The 17,627-nt window shown below is 36.1% G+C and overlaps 1 protein-coding gene and 1 long non-coding RNA gene across 2 annotated transcripts in view; one reads left to right on the top strand and one right to left on the bottom strand.

Annotated features, from left to right (window-relative positions):
- The window catches only part of LOC145720187 (uncharacterized), a 155,367-nt gene that overhangs the window by 110,833 nt on the left and 26,907 nt on the right, over positions 1 to 17,627 (top strand). The gene's annotated exons all lie outside the window — the stretch shown is intronic.
- Positions 1 to 17,627, bottom strand: part of TMPRSS11D (transmembrane serine protease 11D) — a 49,468-nt gene that overhangs the window by 10,986 nt on the left and 20,855 nt on the right. The window contains exons 4-6 of the mRNA XM_031023729.2: positions 8,746 to 8,813; positions 3,523 to 3,680; positions 546 to 584 (exon numbers count right to left, since the gene is read on the bottom strand). Coding sequence (XP_030879589.1) covers positions 546 to 584; positions 3,523 to 3,680; positions 8,746 to 8,813 — 265 coding nt within the window. The remainder of the gene's footprint in view (positions 1 to 545; positions 585 to 3,522; positions 3,681 to 8,745; positions 8,814 to 17,627) is intronic.

Genomic DNA, 17,627 nt, shown 5'->3' with positions numbered 1-17,627 from the left:
AAAGAAGATGTGGTCCATATATACAATGGAATATTACTCAGCCATCAGAAAGGATGAATACCCAACTTTTACATCAGCATGGATGGGACTGGAGGAGATTATGCTGAGTGAAGTAAGTCAAGCAGAGAAAGTCAATTATCATATGGTTTCACTTATTTGTGGAACATAAGGAATAGCATGGAGGACATTAGGAGAAGGAAGGGAAAAAGGAAGGGAGGGAAATCGGAGGGAGAGATGAACCATGAGAGACTATGGACCCTGAGAAACAAACTGAGGGTTTTTGAGGGGAGGGGGGTGGAGGGATGGGTTAGCCCAGTGATGGGTATTAAAGAGGGCACGTACTGCACGGAGCACTGGGTATTATACAAGAACAATGAATCATGGAACACTACATCAAAAACTAATGATGTACTGTATGGTGACTAACATAACATAATAAAATTAAATTAAAAAAAAAGAAACTACCTTGGCAAAGAGCTCAACTACTTGAACGTTTACTATTTATTTTTGGCAAACTGTTTGTATAAGATAATATTGAAACTTACCTTCAGTGAAAATATGTACTGTGTCCTGGTCAGTAATTGCTGGTATTAAAAAAAAGTGAAAGTAAGATCAATAAAATAAGGAATGTATATTATTTCACCTTAATTTCTTAAATGTCGTTCTCAGACAACCATCATCAGAATCACTCAGAGGGCTGATGAGATACAGATTTCTAGGCTTCATCTTAGACCTGCTGAAAGAATCTCTGAGTCATAAGCCCCAGAAATCTCTGGGTTTACAATCTTCTCCCCATTTATTGTTATTTATATTAAAGTTTGTGCTTTAATTTCTCATCAAACACTAAAAGATACTTAAAAGATATTTAAAAGATATTCTTGCTCTCAAGTCATTCAGTTTAGTTGGAAAGACAGAAACATAAGCAAGTTGTTGAGATATGATGCGATAAATAGTATAAGAGAAGTTAAATTTTCATTTACTTGCATATATATGTAGGTATATATAGATATATATGTATTACTCTACTGATACTATTCTTAGTAGGGCAGGTATAACAGTGAGCAAAACACAGGAGGTCTGCCTTCACATAATTTACAGCTAGAAATTAATCAAGGAATCATTCAAGTAAGTGTAAGTGCGAAGTGGAGAGGAGACAGGAGAGGGTGATCATGCTACCTGAGATATTCACTGAGTTATCATGGTGAGAAAAACATTTGAGCTGTATTTTGAAGACCTAAAAGGAACTTTCCAGACAGACAAGCAGTAAAAAGGTATTCCAGGTGAAAGTGTAGTGAGTACAAGTGCATGGAGATGCACGATGTTTGTAGAATGATCATGTCAGTAAAGCTCGTAGTGCAAGTACAGCATGAAGGGAGATGGTGGGAGCGCCCAGACAGAAAATATGTTGATAGCAGATAGTGAAGGTCTGTCTGTTGTAGTTTAAGGTCTGCTTACAGAACCATTTTCTCAGTACATCCTACAGCTGTCTCAAACTCAATGTGACCCAATTTACCCCAAATTTGCTACTTATATTTCCTCCTTTAGGAAATGATCCCACTTCTACCAGTGGCTAGAAATCTGAAACAAGTCCCTAATTTTTCCCTTCCTGTCATTTTCACATCTTATTGGTTTTCAGAGTTTATACCTTCTAGCCTCTAACAATGCTTTGCATTACGCCCACCCTCCCTCTCCCTTTGGCTACTACTTTAGTTCGTGCTTTCATCATTTGACATCTATACTATTACAATAACCTTCAATCTGGATTCCCTGACACCACCTTTGCACTTTTCAAGATGTCTATCTCTACCAGGTTGTTTTTTCTAAAAATGTATGTCAGATCATATCTTTCCTTGCTTGAAAACTTTTTTTTTTTTTAAAGATTTTATTTATTTATTCATGAGAGACAAAGAGAGAGAGGCAGAGGGAGAAGCAGGCTCCCAAGGAGCAGAGAGCCCGATGCGGGACTCGATCCCAGGACCCTGGGATCATGACCTGAGCCGAAGGCAGACGCTTAACCATCTGAGCCACCCAGGCGCCCTGCTTGAAAACTTTTAATGAGAAATCAGCTTATTCCTATAAAATAAATCTAAACTTCTCAGACAGGTTTTCATGCTTTCTACAATCAGTTTATCCAAACTTCCTTGCTGCCAGAAGTTTCACAGGGTTTGGGAATCACATCTGCTTTGTAAGTGTCAGAGGAGCCCAAACACCTTTTTGGAGGCAGGAAATAAAAAGAACTGATCACTCCTTTTCATTTTTTAAACAAGAGAGACTTGAGTTCAAATCCTGACTCCCCTACATGCTGATTGTAGGACCCTGGGTAATTCTCTATCTTTTCTGAGTGGGAACAATAAAAGTATAAGATATGGTTGTTGTGAGGATTAAGCAAACTGTAATGGAGGATCATCAGCCAGTCAGAAAGGACACAACAAACCATGGAGCTAGAGCAGTGTCTTGGAAGTCCTTGCTGTGCTAAGCATTAACTCTTCAGTTACAGGGGGACGTGCCGGGAGTCCAGGGTAGGGATGGGAGGATTTGAAGAGGCTGGGAAGACACCTTTGTGGGCCTGGTGCAGTGGTGGTTTACCAACACATAGGAAAGCATTTCAATATCTTAACAACTAGTACAGCTGTAACAGGTATGTCCAGTGTGGGGGCAACCAAATCCCTTTAATGTTGAGCTTATTATGAGGGAATCATGGTTTATTAAGGTAGCAGTGCATGACAAAGTTGGAGGAGGGTCCTTAAATTCTATGCACATATTAATGAAGTCTTTTTTTAGTCATGTAAGAAATATATATTTTTAAGGTTTTATTTATTTGACAGAGAGAGAGACAAACAGCACAAGCAGGGGGAGCAGCAGAGGGAGAGGGAGAAGCAGGCTCTTTGCTGAGCAGGGAGCCCAACAGTGGGGCTCCGTCCTAGAACCCCGGGATCATGACCTGAGCCCAACTGCTGAGCCACACAGGCACACCTCATGTAAGAAAGGGACCAGAGTGGGTCCCTTAGGGATGGATAATAATGGAAAGGGACGGAAAAAAATGGAAATAGATTCAAGACAGTCAGAGGTACAGATATTTTCAGAGAGGAGTTAGGGATGTTGCTAAATCTTCTCATTTTCTCCTTTATTCTACAAGTTTATCAGATACCTTCCAATTGCATGCTGTGTTCTGGGTGAGGTGGAGTGTTAATTAAATTGTTCTCTGGCCTTGAGCAGCTATTTACCATTTCTATAACATACTACAGATTGAATACCTGACAACAACATCTCTCATAAGGAGTGTTGAGAGGGAAAATTAATGAAAGAATTTTTAGCTAATAAAATTTACTGTATGAATGCTAAATGATTTTTTAAATGTTAGAATGAACTATGCATTATGGCTACCTTTATAGTATATTGTTTTCATAAAGTTTAATTCTAAGGAAAGAAAAGTCAATCTCATTAAATTAAAACATGAATTATAACTGGTTAAGTTGATATATTTGGATAAAATGGTAAAAAAAAGAAAATAATGGTACTCACATGTTATCTCAGTTGAAGGGTCTATTTCCAAGTTTCCAGAGTTATTCAGCATTTGGTGTAAAACAGACTCAATTCTGCTTCTCATTGATGCTCCATTGTTATTTCTAGTGAATTTAAATTTCATGACAACATCTACTGTCACACCATTACCTTCTTGCCTGAAAGTCATAAATATATTAAAAATAAAAATTATAATTTTATGCTGTTCTGTTTATATACCCTTATTGATTAAACATTAAAAAATTCACTTGGGGAATTTAACTTTAGAACAGATTCACATAACAGTGTTTGCATACTTAATGATATATCACAATGCCATTCCACAAATATTTGATTTCAAATCATGGTACACTGTATCTACCATTCAGTACAGCTGGCTTTGAAGTCAGAATGCCAGAGTTTGAATATCAGCTCTGCCATTTACTGTTTGACTTTGGTAAGTTATTTGTTTCTTAAACTTTCTGTATTGAAGTCTCCTCACATTAAAGTGGGTTGTTATGAAGATTATGTGAATTAATACATGCAAAACTTTTGGGAAGAGTACACAGCATACAGTAAGTGCACTGTAAGTATTAGCTATTATTAGACTTCACAAAAATCTTAAAAAAAAATCCCTTACCGCATTAAACAAACCTATAAGGAGAAGACGTTTTAAATTTATGTGACTTAAAGGCTCGGGTTAATTTTCTAGTACCTAAATGCGTTAATGTGGCTAAAAGTCATATGTTAAAATTTTATCTATGTATCAGTTAGCCACAGATATTCTCCACAATGAACCTTAATAATTTGACTAAAGGCTGCAATGATCAAAAATCGATATAATTTCCACTTCCTTATGTGTAAATTACCATGTAAATCATTTCATCCACCTAACATTGGCCATCTTCTTTTCTGAAAATGTGCAATAGACAAATTTGTCTCTCATATTCATTCTAGGCCTCTTCCTCTCCTCTCAATTGTCAGTTCTGCCATAATATTCATTCCAGATATTAATTTAATATTTACTTAGCAAATGTGAAATAACTACCTTCTTGTGCTAGGCACTGTTCTTAGTTTCAGAAATTAACAGTGACCAAGATTCACACCTGCCATTCTCATGGATTTTGCAGTTTAGATAGAGGAGCAGACACTGAAGAAATAATTATAGCTTCCATTTCTAGCAACATGAAAGTCTAAATAATTTAAAAAAATTCTCCATATAAAATAGCCAGAAATACTTGATAAAATATAATAAATTTCATTTGAAATGCAAAGCTAAACTCACATTAAAGTATCTTGGAAGACCAAAAATAAAGAACATGAATATTATGTAGTAAGCTCTAGAATATCCAACAAGCTTGAGTTGTAGCATTTACATGGATACTGGAGAGGAGGCTTTGGGCTAGTGCTAATTAGGGAGATGAACATGAGGTTTCTAAATAAGACCAGGATTCTCAAAGAACTAAACCCTCAGTGAAAGCATGGATCAGAAAGAAAAAAAAATGTGCTCATCATGTCATAAAAAAAAAATAAAGAAGTTTATGTGTCTCAGAGTTCCAGGTCTAGACAGAAAAAAAGGAGACTGTCCTGATAATTCATGATCATGAGCCTACCTACATGAAAGTTTTGGATTTGCATTACTACCACCTGCATGGTTCCAGAAACTTTAAGAAATTAACCAAAAAAAAGGAAAAAAAAAAAAGGTCCATGTGCTGCTGATCCTCCTAGAGTGTCTGATAGAAGCAAATGCTCTGTAGATTGAATGTGAAATCCAGGCTGCATAGTAGTGGGATTAAAGGTAAGCATACAGTTCCAGTAGCAAACAATTTATCATGAGCTAGAATGAGCAGAATGAGGACAGCAACCTCAAAAATGTCACATAATAAAATTAACAGATAGGTAACTTTATTTGAAATGACTAACAACATAAAAGGGGGAATCATAAATATGAGAAAAGTATAGGACATTATCAAAACAGACCAGACAGGTTCACAAAAGAAACAACTAGAGCTTGCAGACAGGAAAACATAGTCATAATTTTTAATCAAAATTGAAAACTCAATGGATGGGTTACACAAAATACCAGACAAAGCTGAAGAGAAATTAGTTAACTGAAAGATAAAAATAAAGAAATCACACAAAATGTAACACAGATAAAGAGATGAAACAGATCAAACAGAGGATAAGAGACTAGAGAAGGTTCAATGTTTACCTAATGCAAAACGAAAGAAGAGCACCAAAAAATAAAGGAGCAGCAATATTACAAGAGATAATGAGAACTATCCAGAACTGATGAAGATATGAAGCCTTAGATCCCAAGAGTCTGAGGCATACTAAATAAAAGAAACGCCTCCCACATGCAAATACATCATTAAAAAACTGAACTCCAAAGACAAATGGAAGATTTTCAAACAATAGAGAAGAGATTAGCTACCAAAGAACATTTGACTGAAGGACAATTTCTTAATAGCAACAAAGAAGGCAGTATATAATTTTATCTTCAAATTGCTGAGAGACAATAGCTATTAACTTAGAATTTCATATCCACACTAAAGTATTATTCAAGAATGAAGATAAATAGGACATTTTTTAGATCAAAGCAAAACAAAAAGGATACTTTACAGCTCATGGACTCTTGTGAAAATTTATAAAGGAAGTATTTCAGTAAGAAGGGGATTGAACCCAGGAGGGTTAGGGTACTGTAAGAAATAAGGAACAAAGAAAATGGCAAACCGGTAATCTATCATAACAATGACTAATTTGGAGTCATTTAAAATAGGGTGGAACTAAAACATCATTTATAATAACATGAACAAGAGTTTCAAGTTCCTTATATTATCTGAAAGAAGGGTTGTGAATTAAGCCAGCTCTCCTTATTTAAATTTTAAGGATAATCACTAAAATAAAGCAAAGATGATCAGAATGCATTAGAAAATATAACTAGCTGTCTTTCTGTTTTAGGAGAAATGTCTAACCTATAAGGATATGTAAATATTGAAAATAAAATATTGAAAACCCCTCGTGAGGTTCAGGATAGTAAAGAACTGAGAGAAGTCTAGTGGGACTGAGACTAGTCTAGGTGGAGGGTAGTGAAAGATAAGCCCAGAGGTGGAGATGGTAAGAGGAAGTCAGATAAAGGACAGTTGGATAAACTTTGTTATATATATGTGTATAAAAATGTCTCTCTCTCCCTTCCTCCCTCTCTCTCTCTCTCTTTATAGATATATATGTGTATATATATATGTATATATATAGATATATATGTATAGATATCTATAAAGACACACGCACATATGTGTCTATATGTATGTATGTATATGTACATGTATATGCACATACATACATACACACATTATACATATATCAAGAATACGTGTACCTTTGATATGCATATATTTATATATAATATTTGGCATATTGCAAAGGTAATGAGTGGCCAATAGAAGGATTTTAACTATGGGAATAATATGTTTAGAATTTTGTTTTAAAAAGTCTTTCTGGCTGCCATGTAGAATGAGTGGAGCAAGACTGGAGGAAAGGAGACTCATTCAGGAAACTGTTCATAGTCCAGGAGAGAAATGGTTGAGGGCACTATTTGAAGAAAAGTTATGGATCTTAGAGATATTTAGGAAATAGAACTGAAAGATTAGATGGTTGAATGTGTGGGTTGAGGGAGAGGAGAAATTAAAGGTGACTTGCATATTTCTTTCTTGAGCAACAGGTTGAAAGTGATGCCATTGATAGAGGTGGGCAACAGTAGAAGAGTAACCTCTGGTGGGGGAGAGATGACAGGTTCAGGTCCGGACACAGTCAAGTGGAGTTGTCTGTGAGATACGTGTATGATGACATCAAGTAGATGGCTGTGTACTTTCATGTCTAGAGATGAGAGGAGTGGACTGGCCCAGAGATACAACTTTGAGAATAATGAACATACAGGGGGCAAGGAAGCCACTGAAAGGAGAGAATGTGAGCTGAGAAGATGAGAGGCTGATAACACGGGCTGAAGTCCAACATTTGAAGGATGTGCAGAGAAGGAATAAGAGCTACTGAAGAAAACTGAGGAGTGAAGGGAGAGATATGCGGAAAATAAGGGTGTTCAGGTCATAGAAACTACAGGATGGTACTATTTCAAGGAGGACTGAAAATACAACAGCACAAAATACCACTGAGAGGTAACAGAAGACTGATAGAGTTTGTTTGGAGCCTGTGACTTGGATGTCATTGTTGAACTTGGCAAGGGTAATTAGCATTTTGTGGTGGCATTAGAAGCGAGATTGTAGGGGATTGAGCAGTAGGTGGGAAGGGAACAAAAGGGGAGAAAATGCAGATGGTTCATCCAGTCCTATGGATTTTGAGAGCTAGTGGCTAATACAGAGATTTTTACAGGAAAATGCTAAGGGGAATGTGCACTGAACTGACTGAAGTTCATTTTGGTAAATATTCTTCCCATGGATTCTTCCTACTCCTCTCATTTCTTAACAAAATTTATCTGACCAGATGTTCATGCTCCTGGGACTTACTGATTCTTCAGAAAATAAGAAATATTAGTTTTCTTGTGGTGGTGGTATTTGAGAAATACCTCCCTTTCAAAGGACTTTTGCTTATTTTTTGAAGGATCGGGTAATGTGCGCATTTGAAGTATTTGTGGTAGGATTAGTGTTTCAGTTGGGAGGGCCTTTCTCATCACATCACACAAATAGTACACATTCAACTAAGGCAGGACTGTCAAATAACTAGAATGCATACTGTTACTCCCCTTATTGTTAATTCATGTCAGACATGCCTGGATTTGGCCACAGCATCCTTTATATTAGAGCATTCCAGGCAGATACAAACCAAAAAGCTTGATGTTGGTCATAGTGTTCTGATCTTGGATGAATATGCCCAGGACCACAGCATTGCACAACTCCAGAGGCACTGTTTACATATGCTGGATTGTGAATGGGATCCACTGGATTTATACAGTTGGATGGCTTTATTACCATACCTTCACCCGACTCTCTTTAAACTTTCTTCCTTTCCTATCAAGAATTGAAGTGATATATTTATTTACATTAGTAAATAGATCATATGTAGCATGTTTTGTTTTTGTTTTGGCGTTGTTTTTTAAGCTGCCCATGATACTTCTTTCATAATATTGCAACAAATTGTGTGAGTGCCTCATTCATTATCCATGCTGTGAACAAAAGTCAAATGGGCCAAATTGAATCTAAGCTTATATATTTTTTATAGAGTTCCACTCACCTCAGTTTGACAACATGAGCTCTGATGAACTGATTTCTTAAATTTGATTCTTTGAACGTTTTAGTGATCTGTAGAAAGAAAGGAAAAAACCTCTTTGTGGTTCTAGTTGTTCTTCCCCTCCCTTCTTCCTCCCAATCTTGCAACATAGAACTTAAGTTAATGAGGAATAGGGACTGGAGTTTTCAGTTCAGTTCAGTTTAGTTCAACTCCCTCTCAGAACACATGAGATTGATTTAGGCCAGTGATACAGCCTTCTGAGGCAGGGCCTATTTCTTCACCTATGATACAAAGATGATAATGGACAGGATGCGTCTTCACTAGAAGTCATCTCAACATTAGATGTTTTACTCAGTGTGATTTGGTGGCTATTCCCAAGGGGTTTGGGGCCGATGCCAAGCCAACACTAGGGGAGTCCATGATACAACTTACATTTGTGTGATTCCTCAACCACTGTTTTTAAATGAGTAACACCAGATTAAATTGAGTGATGAAAAGGGGGAAAAGAGGCAAAGGGCAGTTTTTTCCTTGTTAATTATGACTAATACCTAAGTATCTGACGTTATTTTTAACATCAGTTGGTAATTTCCTGACCTAACCTTAAGTGTCTCCCTGAGTCATTTTTCAGTCCCAACAAGGATGGTGTTCTTGAGTTATAAAGCTCAGCTTCATGGTGAACTAGGGGTGGTTCTGTGACTGCAGTGCTTCTCCCACGATGCAGGGTCAGTCAGAGGTACCAAGGTTTCCTAATGCAGGAGTGGATTCCATTGGCTTGTACTGTGAGGCAGCAATAAGGGAGACGTGGACATGGAAATTAAGTAGTGTGCTGAATATTATATTAAGCCAGGATTTGAAACCAATCTTTCTTGAGACTGTAAAGTTTATGCAATCTCTTTTATACCACATTGTATCTTTTATTTATTTATTTACTATTTTTAAAATTTTTTTTTATTTTATTTTTTTATTTTTTTTAATTCTTATGTTAATCCCCATACATTACATCATTAGTTTTAGATGAAGTGTTCCATGATTCATTGTTTGTGCATAACACCCGGTGCTCCATGCAGAAACACATTGTATCTTTTAAAATCTCCTTTCCCTTAGGCTGGTATCAGACCAACCAGTTGTTTGATGAAATGATAATTTTCTTTCTTTTCAGAGAGGCTTTGAATATTTTAAAGAATAATGAGACTATTGGTTTTATGGAAATAGTTCATGTTCCTTTTTTAAAAATTTAGGAAATATTAGTGTTAAGAAGAAAACAAAAAAAATCTCAAATTCTATGATCTAGAATTGACGATTGCTGTCATTTGGTGAACTATATTCCAGTGAACTACAAAGAAGGATCGATTTTAATATGCTTCTTAATATAGTATATTATAGGAAGTATTTTAATAAAATGATTTAACTTTAATTTTACTTGATTTTAACAGAAGTAAAAGGAACTGACCTAAAGCTGAAGGAATTGCTAGAATTTGGATAAATGTTTCCTGTGATTATATTTTAATTCATGGTTTGGCATTATACTGGCAACAGGCTAGACTGGACAAAAGTAAAAAAATCCACCTGAATTATGACATTTTTGCTATGTGGAAAACTTTAGTGAGGACTAAGATAATTAGCAACATAAAGAAAGTAAACTGATTAATTGGTTGATATCAAGATACAAGGATAAAAGAAGAGGACCATGGATAAGATTCCATATTTATACAAGGATAAAAGAAGAGCACCATGGATAAGATTCCATATTTCCCAGAGTGGAATGTTATTGGCCCTGTCTTTAGAACTTATCAAATGTTGGGTAGAAAATCAGTGAGCAGATGATTGTAGAGAATTCCAATGGGTTAGTGGAAAGGGAAGTTGACGAACAGAGAGATAAGTCAGCTTGCTATGAGAACTTGAATGAGCCTTGTAACCTTTCTTCCTCTCAGTTTTTCCATCTATAATTGTATAGTCAGAAGTGTATTAAAAAAATTATCTGTATACAGTCGACTACTGCAACTCCCAAAGACTATGCATCTACTTTTAGTGAGCTTTACAGTCAACCTTTTGGCCTTTTCCCTTTCTTCAAAATTATTACTGTTCAAAGGGTCAAACAAGTCAAGTTTCACACTCATTTGATTTTGTCATCTGCACTATTGACCCTTTCATTACCTTGGACAAAAATCAAGTAAACAATGATAAAAGAGAACTATTTTATATTTCCCTCCTGATTGAGGGTAACAATACTATCTCAGTATTCTAGTATAGACTAGAATCCTCATACCTCAGTAATATTCATCGTTAATAAGAATTGAAGTGAGATGTGGATTTTTTAAATTCCAACAAAATGAATCATTGAATTTGTTAGTAGACCAGTCATTAAAGGGTAAAATTATATATAGAATTTTTGTAATTATCACACATTTTCATCCTTAGAGAGAAAAGATCTTATTAGCTAATCATGAAAACAAAGCACCTTATTTTCAGTGTCTTCTTCCTTGGTAGCTATAGTTCTGTTCATATTATTTATGAGCTGAATAATAGAAATAACGTTGTTTTGTGATTTCAACCACCCTCCAGTTACCACTTTCTTTTCTGTTTAACCAGAAGATCTGGAAAGCTCAGTTTTCAAGAAAAAGATAAAATATGTGGCAATATGATCTGTTACCACAATGGTCTCCAAATATTTTTGATTATGCACTCCTATGGGTAAAACATTTTGTGCATGAGTAGCCAAAACATATATATTTATTTATAAATTACATACATGTAGTAATACTGTACTGCTAGCAATATATATTATAAAACATTGACAAAATTAGAAATTAAAAAGGTTGAGTTACAGAACAAACATTTAGGAATTTTATTCCATTTATATTTAATAATAATATTTTCACTGTTAATGTTACTGGATAGAATTTTTAATTTTTGAAACACTTTGTGATAAAATGACTCAAAGTTATGATTCTAAGTTTAATTTAAATACTTGGTTTGAAGTGCTGAAGAAGTTTCCACACAATTATGTGGCTCAAATGCATAAAGTATATCACCGACAGAACTTAATAAATCATGACACGAAGTTGTCAGTCCCTCCCACCCATTGTGCAAAGGTTTGTTGAAATTTAGCAAGTGACTTTCCATCTTCCCTGATGTCAATTGATTATCCTTGCAAACCAAATGAAATGTGTTTCATTTTATATGTTTTTAAAGAAATGTGTTCAAAATCAACCAAACATGATAATCCTTTCCCCCAATTTTTATGTGTGCATGTCTAAGCACTTTTATAGATAACATGCCTCATTTTTAGTAAAACAGAAGAAAATCCAAACACCTGATGATGAACCCATTGCTAAACATAGGTTTTCAGTCTCCTCTCCGTGCTGTGAGTTTTATTTAAAATGTGGCTTATTTCTTTCACTTACATCTTGAAGAGACAGGGTGTGTATATGTGTGTATGTGTCTTCTAAGAAAGGTATTGCTTCATCTGGTAATTTGGCTCTAGTCAGGAGAAGGAAAGTGTCAGTTCTGACATTATGTTACTGTTCTTTTACTTGCTCATTACTGTCCTTGCATATTAGAGTTATCTCCAAATTGCGGGTTTTAAAATTTGTGTTTTGCATGATTTTCTGTTTCCCTTATTGATTCAGTTTACTTTGAAAACTAGATAATATAATCTTTAAATCCAGTTGAAACTGCACGTCACTGAAATCTACTCAGAGCAGGTAAATACCCTAAAACCTAGTCAGTTCTGCTGTGTTACTGCCCCTCCCCTCTTCCCTCAAGATTTCTCACACATTGCGTGACCAGCTGGCTTAAACCGAACAAGGGTTCCAGTGTCAATGCCCTTGTTAAATAGTAACAAAGTTCTAAAAAGTATTCATTATGGGAAAAACACATGTGGAGTGATATCTGAGCATTTGAGTATTCACAATTAATTATTGTGAATCCCTTCCTGGAATGCACAACCCCATTTGGAGACCACTGTGAGCTCCTGACTGCAGTGATGTCTTCATTTTGTCTCCCTAAGACTTGACACGGGAACCAACAGACAGAATGCATCATTTATTTATTCATTCAAAAAATATTTGAATGTCAAGTGTGTACCAAATTCTTTTTTAGGCATTAAGGAACAATCAATGCTTGTTGAATGGATGCATCTGAAATGAATTTTACCCAGAAGCCCTGCTGGTATAAATTGATGTGATAAGATTAATCTCAAATTGATACTGGTTTTTTTTTTTTCTTCCTATGTCCTACTTTGTTTGTGGGACTATAACTAGGTATATTTTGGAAAGAGTGGCAATTGTTTGCAGAATTTGTTGCAATATCACCCCTGATACCAAAGGGAAGTTTCAGCTGATCCCAGGTATGAATACTGACTGAAGCCTTTTATTTAGAAAGACCCATTCAATCAGAATGCACTCATAGTTTTGATCCATGTATTTTGCAAACAGGTGCTTTCATTATTTCTAGATGACTTTGTTCTTTTTTGTCACTCATTCAACAACAGTTTTTGAGCACCTTTTGCACTGCACACCCCTTCTATCAAGCACTGGGGTACAATGGTGAGAGAAAGTAAACAGTCCTTGCCATTTAGGAGCTTACATTTAAGGGTGGCAGACAAGCACTAATCAAGTTATTATCCACATTGGAGTAAAATTATAACTGATAAGTATGGAAATATAGTAGAGGAATTTGATCCAACCAATGAGATTAGAGAGGTTTCTCAGAGGAAATGCTTATGAAGTTGAGATTGTTAGGAAGAATCAGAGTTAGCTAGTTGAAGAGGAAGGGAAAACCTCACAGATGAAGTGAATGATGCGTGCAAAGTCCCAAGGTGGGAACACACAGGTTGTGTTTCAGGAATGGAAGGAGGCCAGTGCAACTGCAGCATGGAGAACAAGGAGGCTAGGGTGGGAGAAAGGCCAGACCCTGTTAGTGTGTAAAGAATTTGGTCTTTATCATAAATAATGGGAAGTCGCTGAAGTGTTTTAGACAAAGGGATAATATAGTCAGATTTGTAATTTGAGAATAATTTCTTTTAAAAAAAAAGATTTATTTATTTTAGAGCGAGAGCGCAGTGGAGAGGGTGAGAGGGAGAAGAAGAGAGAATCTCAAGCAGAGTCCTTGCTGATGCGGAGCATGATTTAGTGCCTGAACTCAAGACCGTGAGATCATGACCTGAGCCAAAACCAGAGTCAGACACTTAACTGACTATGCCATCCAGGCACCCTGAGAATAATTTCTTTTGCTGCATATGGATATTCAATTTTAGGGAAGAAATAATGCAAATTATCTGTACTATATTAGTACTTCAGAATAGAGGTGATGGCTTTGGAAGGGCATGGTGTTAGGTATGAAGAGAATTGAATGGAGATGAGGGAAATAGAGGGCATAAAACCTACAGGAGTTGGTAATGGACTGGATATTTGGAATGATAGAGGGCAGTGGATCAAAGATGAATTCTGGGTTTTTGGCTTGGAAAACTGAGTCAGTGACATTGATGTTAATGGGGACAGGATTATTGGAAGAAGTCTACTATGGTGTGGGGAGATCATGAGTTTGATTTTGGGACATGATAAATTTGAGATTAAAAAAAAAAAAAAACAGGGCACCTGGGTGGCTCAGTTGGTTAAGTGACTGCCTTCGGCTCGGGTCATGATCCTGGAGTCCTGGAATCGAGTCCCATATCGGGCTCCTTGCTCAGTGGGGGGTCTGCTTCTCCCTCTGACCCTCCCCTCTCATGTGCTCTGTCATGTGCTCTCTCTCTCATGTGCTCTCTCTCTAATAAATAAGTAAAAAACTTTATAAAAAAAACCCAAAAAAACAGCCAAGTAGAGATATTAAGCTGGCAGTTGGGTGAAAATTTCCAAAGTACAGAAGAAAAGTCTGGGCTCGAGACCAAGTGAGTCATTAGATAAGTATTGGTTGAAGTAATGCTCATGGAGAGGGAAGTCAAAGCCTCGGGGAATTTCAACATTGAATGTCAGTGTAGAGGAGGGTGATCCTGTAAGGACACAGAGAAGTGGCCAGGGGGGCAGGATAGGAAAAACAGATGGATGAATATCATGCTTGAAAGTCACAAAATCATAGACTTTTTGATTTAGAATGTAGTATAAAAATCATCTGGTCCCATGATTTTATTTCACTGATGAGTAAACTGAGAGCTAGAAAAGAGACGTGAATTGCCTAATAGAACAGAAGGTTCTGGGACTATTCTTCTGCTCATTAAGTATAACACATTGTCTATGGGACAAGGATAATGATGGTACTCATGTTACCATTGGGAAATGGCATGATCCTTGGATTTGGAGTTACGAGCCCTTGGTTTGAATGCTGGTTCTACCACTCTCCACTTGACTGATGTTTGACATGTCTCCTAATCTCACAACCTTTACTTTACCCATCTATAAAAATGATTTGTTAATTCATGTGGCTGTTGTGAAATGAGGGTTAGAAAGTGCCTTGTAAACCATAAATTAGCACTGCATTAGAGTATTATTCATACAGCGTTTTAAATGTTCAAAGTGTTTTCACAGAAGGATAAATAAATGAGAGTGTGGAAATCATACATCAGAAGAATTTCAAGGGAACTCTTTCTCTGCCAGATGTGTAAATATATTGTAAAACCACAGCACTCTAAATAGCTTGGTACTGGTACAGGCGAAGATCAATCAGTGAGGACAAGGAGAGTACAGAATAAAGAAAAGGAGGAATTTAGTGTATAATAAAGGTGGCATGACATATAAATCCATTGCACTATTGAACATACTCTTTTGGTACCACCACCTAGCTATTTTGGGGATAAACCTGGATCTCTACCTTACTGCAAAGTAAATTATAGACAAATAAAAGATAAAATTATAAAAACTGAAATAATAAAATTATAAAAAGAAAATGAAGGTGAATATTTTAAAGAGTATTTAGAGTGGAGAAAGCCATTTTTAACCTGACACAAAAGTGAGAAATCATAAAAAGGATTGATAGTTTGGCTATATGAAAAATTAAATGTTTAACATTAAAAAACCCCTACATTATAAACAAGATTGACAGTCAAATCACATTATCAGAGAAATATATGCAATGTGAATGACAGGCAGACTTTAATATTCTAATAAGGACAACTGTTTTTTTGTTTGTTTGTTTGCTTTGAATCCATATAAAATAGACAAGTGCTCCAGTAAGAAAATGGGTAAGGTTGTGATCAGGCAATTCACAAATGAAGTTATAAAAATGACCTATTAATATAAGAAGTACCAGATTAAATCTTAGTAATTAAGGAAATGTAAACCAAAATAAGATTGAGATGTCACTTCTTACCTACTGAATTAGCAACAATTAAAATGATTTACAATGCTGTGTGTTAATGCTGTGGGGAAATAAGCATACCTATGTGGACTTATGTACTGCTGGTGAGAATGTAAACTGGAGCACTTCTGGAGTGCAGCCTAAAAATTAATCTTAAAAATGCAAAGACCACTATATTGATACAAGCAAGTGGTTGAATAAATACATGGGGAGAATAGACAAATAGAAGAATTTTAAATATTCTTCAAATATTCAAGGCATAGCTCCCCACTCCTCTACTCCTTATGCATGGCTTAGACATAGTATCTTTTTTCCAAAGAGTATGGTATGGAAAAGGGAGGGAATGACTGTACAATGTAGAAACCTGACAAACACTGCTTCAGCTGGGTGATCAAGTCGACAGTGCTAAGTCATACTGACAGTGTAATGAACCCCCTTCATGTGATGGAATGAAAATGATACTTTTCCTCTTTGATCTTCCTCCCTCCCCAAAACCTGTAACTCCACTCTAAGCAAGAGAAAACAAACAAACATAAAAGGCCCAGTTGTGGGATTTTATAAAATGACTGGCTAGTACTTTGCAAAACTGTCAAGGTTCTCAAAAACAAGGAAAATCATAGGAACTCTCATAGATTCTCTTCCCAAATCACTAATTCAGCTGTTTATTCTGATCTCATTAAACATTTAAATATACCTAACTTCCCTTGCTCTAATCCCATTAAACTAAGCAGTTGTTTCATAACTTGGCTTCTAGCGAAGTTTGCCTCTAGGGAAAAATGTGTTAGACGAGCCAATGATTTAGTCTCCCAGCCATAAGAGCTCTCATTATAGATTAACTTAGTGGTTCCCAAAGTGTGGTCTTGGACCATTAGCATCAGCATCACCTGGGAACTTAGAAATGCAAATTCTTGGGCCCAGCCCAGACCTATTGAATCAGAGACTCTGACATCAGGGCCCAGAAATCTGGGTTTTGACAAGCCTGTCAAGTGATTCTGTTACGTGCTGACGTTTTAGAGACATTGGATTAATTTATATTCTTAGGACTCTTTAAAAAGGTAAGTAAGCAACCTTGAGACTGGTCAACTCTGACTGTGCGGACTAAAGGCCAGACTCTGGTCCATGGTCATAAATGAATACAAAAGGGTCCACTTGTGAGGTTTCCTGGTGGGCCTCTTCAAGTGAAAGCCTGACCTTGTTTTGCTTATTTTCTCTGTCTATCAAGGAACCAGAGTAGGATGTTATCTAAACTATGTCATTATTGACATGCAAACATGTCATTTAACACCTGCTACCTGTGTGTTTAGTTGGGTAAGAAAAAGGAAAGAAGGCAAAATGGAAAAGATTTAAAAAGGCAATCTCAAGGAGAGCAGTAGTAAATGCTCAACTTGCACAAACAGTAGACTTCCAGCCTTTGAAGTCATTATCATATAAAATATGAATTTACTCAAGAGTCTTCTAGCACTTTACACTCATGACTTAAAAAAATGTAAAGAAGAACCAGTATACTAACAAATTAACTTGGAAAAAGCACAAAGAAACACACCTTTCAATATTCAAGGAGGAAAAATATGCAGAACATTTAGCAATTACAAATA

The sequence above is a fragment of the Leptonychotes weddellii genome, chromosome 2 (genome assembly GCF_054177405.1).
Source record: "Leptonychotes weddellii isolate Sample4059 chromosome 2, ASM5417740v2, whole genome shotgun sequence".
NCBI lineage: Eukaryota > Metazoa > Chordata > Mammalia > Carnivora > Phocidae > Leptonychotes > Leptonychotes weddellii.
The sequence above is the reverse complement of the archived record's forward strand: the minus strand, read 5'-3'. Positions and strand labels throughout refer to the sequence as shown.